General features: G+C 39.9%; 1 protein-coding gene across 1 annotated transcript in view; it reads left to right on the forward strand.

Annotated features, from left to right (window-relative positions):
* Positions 1 to 6,969, forward strand: part of CEP350 (centrosomal protein 350) — a 113,744-nt gene that overhangs the window by 48,252 nt on the left and 58,523 nt on the right. The window contains exons 14-19 of the mRNA XM_019530581.1: positions 2,312 to 2,475; positions 3,044 to 3,230; positions 4,163 to 4,383; positions 4,495 to 4,658; positions 5,139 to 5,249; positions 5,499 to 5,740. Coding sequence (XP_019386126.1) covers positions 2,312 to 2,475; positions 3,044 to 3,230; positions 4,163 to 4,383; positions 4,495 to 4,658; positions 5,139 to 5,249; positions 5,499 to 5,740 — 1,089 coding nt within the window. The remainder of the gene's footprint in view (positions 1 to 2,311; positions 2,476 to 3,043; positions 3,231 to 4,162; positions 4,384 to 4,494; positions 4,659 to 5,138; positions 5,250 to 5,498; positions 5,741 to 6,969) is intronic.

Here is a 6,969-nt window from a genome sequence, read left to right on the forward strand (position 1 = left end):
AGAGCTTGATGAAATATTTATTTGTGATCTTGCACAACTGACATATCAAGAAGAATGTTTTAGAGCAGTGGTTCTCAACCTCTTTTTACATTTGATACTCCCTTTGTTAGAAGAGAGGCGTACTTTGGAAAATGCTAGCTAGCTCTTACTTCTCTGTAGAAAAAAAAAAAAAAAAAAAGTGAAAAGTAATACAGCAGTTCTTATACTGCAAAGAACTCAGACTACAACAGGTCAGTATGTTTTTACACTATGGATTCCTATTTGGAATCTCTGGGTTTGTCTTGTGAATCATGTTTGCGCCTCTAACAGTGCTACCATTTTGTGGCACCCCGCAGCATCCTTGAATGGAGTTCAAGGCACTCTGGTTGATAATTGCTGGTTTAGGGACAAATGTGGGGAGAGTTGACTGGTTCTGGGGCCTAATCCCAGTTCTGCTATCGCTTGGTGTGTGGCCAAAAAAGTCTTTTAACTCTTCCAGGTTTGTTGCCCCTCCTGTAAACTGGTGAAAAGTTTACAGTTCTCAACTGTTCATAGCTGTTATGATGCTTAACTGCTTCATATTTGTAAAGTACCATCTTTTTTGTAGTAGTTTAGTAAAGAGTCTAAAATGTTTTCAAGGTTCCAGTGAGATTTAGCAAAACTATTTCTTTAAAAACTTTCTTAGATTTTAAGATCTCTGTATTTGTTTAGAATTCCAAAACCATGACATTCTAGTGTCTAATTTTTATTATGAAAATAGTTGAATTCAGTGAATTGACTGAACTTTTCAATGTGAATATGTAATTCATTAATTTTAAGCATTAGATTTAGGGTTTTCCTAGCTATAAAAATGCTCAGAAATACCTTGCTGAGGAAGGGAGATACTCTGATTAGGCACCTACCTAAATCATGGCAGAATTTTGCGGTACAGTGGCACCTTTAATCTCACTTTTTTTGCTGCCTCCCCCTCCCCCTGTTGCTGAATGGATAAGGGGCCGAAACCAGGACATCAATTGCCTTTCAGCTACTCGGTGGCTGTGGGGAAGGCAGGGAATAAATCCTGGGGGGGCATGTGGTGAAACGGGCAAAGTTAAAGGTGCTGCTGTGCCACAAACTTCCACTGTGGTTTAGGTAGGCCCCTAACTGTGATTTAGCTTTTTATGTTGTAACAACTTAATACCTTTAACTTTAATACTTGATTTTCTGTTTACTGTGGCGGAGGGGGGGATATTATATCAGAAAAATGGTTATGTTATGTCCACATTTGTAGCTGAATTCCCATTAAAATTTTTATTTGGAATGATGCAAGTAATCATCTTTTAGTTTTCCACATCTGGGTTAGAATTCATGTGTTTTACGTATCTTGGCAACTTACAAACATCTTCTAATACTTTTTATTTTTTAATTTTTTTTTTTTTTTTTTTAGTATTTCTCAACATGTTTTTTTAATGAAGCAACATTATTTACCCTGCCGTCTACTCGCTAGGGCTATGCGGAACTTCGGTCCCTGATTCGATTTTGCTTGATTCAGTGGCCGAATCTCCGAATCCGAATGGAATCACGAGACCCTTTGATCTGTCCGAATCTAATTGGAACCCTCTGAATTGATTCGGATAGATTTGGCAATTCAGATATAGACTCAGCTTTTAAATGTTTCTTTTACATATCACAAGGTACCAGGTGGCTTGTGAATGCTGAGATGCTGGGGTGGATGGAGTGTCCCATAGGAGCGTGGGGGACTCCCCAGCGTGCTTGTGAGCAGACCCGGAAGTGGACCAGAAGCACTTCCAGGTCCGCAGGCCCCCCCCCCACTCCCCCAGACCATCCCTGGCATGGGAACTGGTGCCTCCTGGGTCTGGGGAGGGGGCACCCTAGGTCCCCCTGTGGCTGATCACCAGGGTGGGGGAGGGGCCTGCATGCTCAGCAGCGGACCTGGAAGTACTTCTGGTCTACTTCCGGGTTTGCTGCCAAGGGCCCTCCTGCGCTCCTGTGGGACACTCCATCCACCCCACCATCGCAGTGTTCACGAGCTGCACCTGGTACCCTGAGGTATGTAGAAAAAGCATTTAAAGCTATGTCTATGGCCAAATCACTGATACTCTGAATCGGCGTCGAATCTTCAGATTCGGATTCAGCTGAATTGAACATGGAACAGTGATCCAAATCAACTAATCGAATCACTGTCCCTGATTTGGGCCATATCCAAATAGAATACGGCCCATTTCACACACCCTTACTAGTCACTTGTCACCTCAAAAAGCATTTGTGCTTTTGTTGTGATGTGGAGTGGAGGTCTTTCAAGTCTTTAGCTGGTATTTTCATTCCATGACAGTATCAGTGCCAGCAGCATTGCCAGTATTCAGGAAGAACTTCGCAGCAGGAGGTCTCCTCACGAGCCTTGGTCTGTAGAACTTGGCTCTCCGCATTCATCTGGGCACCGTTCTGCAGCATCTTCTCGCTCATCTACTTCTTCTAAAAGAATTGGGAGGAAGGAAAGTAAGTGTAATGCTGACTGTATCCTTCCTTTTTACATATGCTTATATTGGTACACTCAGACTTCTAAGGATATTTCTAGGATTTTTTGTTGTTATAATTAGGTTTTTGTCATTTGGGGGTTAATAGCATGCACCTCTAATCCAGTGCAGATAGTAACATATCTTATTGATTCTTAATGAAAAATATCTGCTTCTATCATATTATTTTTCTAAAGAGAATGGCAAATATTTGTCTTTGGTAGTTGTATTTTCTCTTCTCCATCTATGTAAATTACTCATTTATAATTCTATTTGTCCTCTGCATGGTGGAAGAGAATTGGCTATTACATGTGCATAGTTGCTTTGGCTTGCAGTGATAACGGATACTCTCTAGTAAATTTAGCTCCTTTATGAAACTCCTCTATATAAGAACTTGCAGTATTTACATAATTGTGTTTTTCTTGAATTCAAGAATTCTTTAGACTACACAAGGCCTGTGTGTGGCAGGGGGAGTTACCCCAATTGTTAGTTAGCAGTTACTAGCTACAGAAACAATTGGAATTAACTTTGCCAGTATTGTGTTTTTGTAGAGCTAGAATCTTTTAATGGAAGTTCACTTCAGTTTCCCATGGAAGAAGACAAAATGCTGTTGGAGTCAGAGCATGGATCCCAACAGGCAAAGAAGTCTTTACCTAGTAGCAGAATTTCCAACAGAGATCATGAGCAGAGTCCAGATACTGATAGTACTTTGGAAGAAGTGTCTGGGCGCTCAGTGAGGTAAAATGGTCTTTTATAAGATCCCATGCACATATTACTAGCATTTGATGTTGAGTTATAGCACAATACTCAAAAAGTTGGAGTTTTGTTTTGTCACTTTTCAACCTCAAGAAATTTTTGTTGAATTTTACGAAGTATAACAGCCTCGTGCAGTTATCCCATTTCTTTGTTCAGTGTCTGACCCCATTCAGGTACCTAACTTCAGGCATCTTATTTTTAAAATGTTGGCCATAAACCTTGATTTTACTTATGGAAGAAGCTGACAATAAAGAATTCCTTTAGACCTAAGAAATGCTATCTCTCCAAGCAATCCATTAGTCATGGCAGGGCCACTATCTCTAATTGTAATATCCTTTTTCAAAAGAGGGGGAGCAACAAAAAGATTAGAGGTCTAGGAAACATGGTTTACAAGAAAAAGTTAAAAGAATTTGGATTATTTAATCTTCAGAAGGGAAGACAGGGTGGAATTGACAAGTTTTTCAAATACATGAGCGATGATTTATAAAGAGCATGGTGATAGACTAATTTCTGCAAAAGGGAAAATTAAGTTGACTTTTAGAAAGAACTTTTTAACTATTGAAGTGATTTAACCACTGCAATAGATTACCTAGCAAGGGTGTAGAATCTCCAACCTTGGAAGTTATTAAGAGCTAGTTAGACAAATACTTTGGGATGAGATGATTTAGATAGGTATGGTCTTGTCTTGAGCAGGGGGTTGGCTTAAATGACCTCCTGAGGTTTCTTCTAGCCCTTCTTTTTGTGTTTCTGTGACCCAAAGTCCTCACCATAGCTTGTTCAAATGTGGGTAGACAGGAAATCTAAATTACGGCTCTATAAACTGTTAGCTTATAGGTAAAATGGCTTGGCTTGGGGAAAATGCTAACTCTCTTCTTTTTTTCTGGTTTAACTTTTTTTTTCTTTTTTCCTCTCAGTTTCTCTGACAAGGGAAGATCCTTGAAAACTCCAACTTCTCCCCCGTCTCCAGGTTCCCAGAAACTATTACAATTTGACTCTGTAGGCAATACAGCAGAAAGGGCCAGATCTCCTGGAGGCTTTTCTTTGGGTACAATATCAGGCTTCAAGTCCAATGTACCCTTCCCTGACTTGAGCATGGGAATCAACAGAACCACAGCAGGAGCACCTTCAGTGACCGGTGAGCTGTCCAAGAAAGCCCAACTAAGCCTATATTACTTTTTAACTTTTCATATTATTTTCTGAAAGACTAAGTCCTGTAAATGTTTAAACAGTGCATATTGTCCCATAGGATCTATGCACCTCTCCCCCGCTGGTCTCCAGCATCGTTTGTCAGCAGAGCTTAATTACCTGAATGTCATTGAAGAGTCTGTGCGACAGCTTTCAGATGTAGAACGAGTACGGGGCATATCACTTGCCCAGCAGGAAAGTGTTTCCCTGGCTCAGATCCTAAAGGTAACTGGAAAAGTTATTTTCCTTGCTTTAATTTCCCTAATTTGTTCTCTGTGAAGAAAAATTAACAAAAGTACTGTGGTTAAATTAACCAGCAGAAACTTTTTAACTAATCTTCAGCCAAGGTGATGGAGTCTCTTCAGACAGTACATTTTCAGATTAGTTATTTGCAACTTCTTCCCTGTTTGTATACTATATCTTGGTTGAAGTCTTTTTCTTTTGATAAGATTAGCTACTACTTAAAGTAAAGCAAACAAATTTCTGGATTTATTCATCTTGTACTCGGGGCTGAAAGAGGGTAGTTTATGCTGTTAACACTCCTCAATAAGATGGTAAAGCCAAAAAGAGTTGGGGGAGGTAAAAGTTTGACTTTTAACAAATGAATGTGTCATTAGAGCAGCATTGTTAATCTAACCTTTGAATTTCAGTTAACTTTAAAAAAAAACTCTTTTGTCATTAAAACTGAATGTTCTTAATTTTTAGGCACAACAACAACGACATGAGCGGGATTTGGCTCTCTTGAAGCTCAAGGCAGAACAAGAGGCTTTAGAAAGTCAGAGACAGCTGGATGAAGCCAGGCAGAAGGCAGCTCAGGTATGCTGCTCTTCAAAAAATGTGAAATGTGTAATATATGCAGTATTTTGTCTGTAAACTTGTGTCCAGAAATATTCTAAATTGAGTTCTTTAAACGTATAGGAAAGATGTGGGACTGACACGTGACCAAAACAGTTCAGAGAGAAATATTTATTTCAAACTCTATTTTTTTCCCCTGTAACTTAAAAACAAATATAACTTCTTGTAAAAATTCTCTGAAGAGCAGATATAGCTGTCTTTTCCGTAAAGGTCCATGCAGAATCTCTCCAGCATCTGGTCCAGTCACGTCAGGATGCAGTAGAAGCACTACAGGAAACTACGTGCAAAATTGCAGCCAAACAGGTGGAAGCTGCTTTATTGACCACAGATGCAGCTCGTCAGATCCGTGAGGTAAGATGCTATATGAAAGGGTTTGATTTTCTAGGTTTAATTTATTGGAATGTTGTCTTTGGTACTAACCCATTCACTTTTTTGGGCAGCCTTTTTGTCTTGTAGCCCGCAAGTGTTGGGAAAATTTTCAGTAGCTATTCTAACGCTGCTACTTATGGGAGGTGAGGGGAGAGAATGAGTGTCTGCTCTAAAATCTCCTTGGGGCAGCTTGTTAATTAAAAGAATCCTCAGTGTGATATTTTTGTTTTTCAATTTCAGAATAAAATGATGCCAAGAATAATGTGTATGGTCCCATAACTTTTATACCTTTCATCTGGAATTAATTTGTAGGTCTCAGGTGAAAATGACTTGTTAAAGAAAAAACAAAGTGTACGGTTAATTTATTTGGGAAAAGATCAGAATTGGATTATTTTTTTCCCCAACTAAAGTGTTAAACTCAGCCCTCATCACCTGCCCACTGTCTATAGATTTCAGATGTCTGTCTAAATTTAGATTGTTTTAATTGAGCAGAGTTCAGGTAAGATGGCCGGAGTGCCACACAACAAATACAGTTTAGATTAGAACGTGGCTTTTGCAATTTGACTACTTTGTGTAAATAAAAATTAAATATGCAGATCCGTGTTGTACTTCTTCCTTCATCCTGATTGACTCGTCTTTAAGAGTGTATTATCCCATCTTTATCCAGTTCTTGTGGTGACGCGTGTCTCAGGCTCCCTCTACATGTTAAGCTTAAGGCATAATTAACCAGTTAATCACGACTTAAGTTGTGACCTAGCAACACATTCAACCAATTAATGGTATGAAAAAACAAGCAAAAATATGGAATAACTTTGTAGGTTGTTCTAATCATGCTGTTAATGGAATGTATGGCCATTATACACCTCTGTTTCTGGAAGCCCCATTAACTGAGGGGCTCCCAGCCACAGGAATGCACCACCTGCTTCCAGCCCCACAGCTGAGAAGCTTCACAATGGTGGCAACGTTCCCAGCACTACCTGCTGTGAGCCTTGTCAGCTGCAGGACTTGCAGCAGGAAGAACATTACTCTCCTTTTCCTACCCACTTCTTCCCTCCCCCAAGTTGCAAGCTTCAGGGCACAGGGTTAGGAGAGGGAGGCATGGATAAGAATGATGCCTCTGTTGCAAGCATTGTTGGCTGCAGGGCTCACAGCTGTTGGTCACTGCACTGGCAGTAAGGTGCAGTGGGATCTAATGTGCAATTTGCATGAATTTTACATTATATCCCATTGTGCCTTTACCTGCCTCTGTAGAGAGGTCCTTACTGAAACAATCTGATCCATTTCCTATAGGAAAGGTAGCTATATATCTCCC

This window comes from Crocodylus porosus, unplaced genomic scaffold (assembly GCF_001723895.1).
Source record: "Crocodylus porosus isolate Cpor-Errol unplaced genomic scaffold, CroPor_comp1, whole genome shotgun sequence".
NCBI classification, from domain to species: domain Eukaryota; kingdom Metazoa; phylum Chordata; order Crocodylia; family Crocodylidae; genus Crocodylus; species Crocodylus porosus.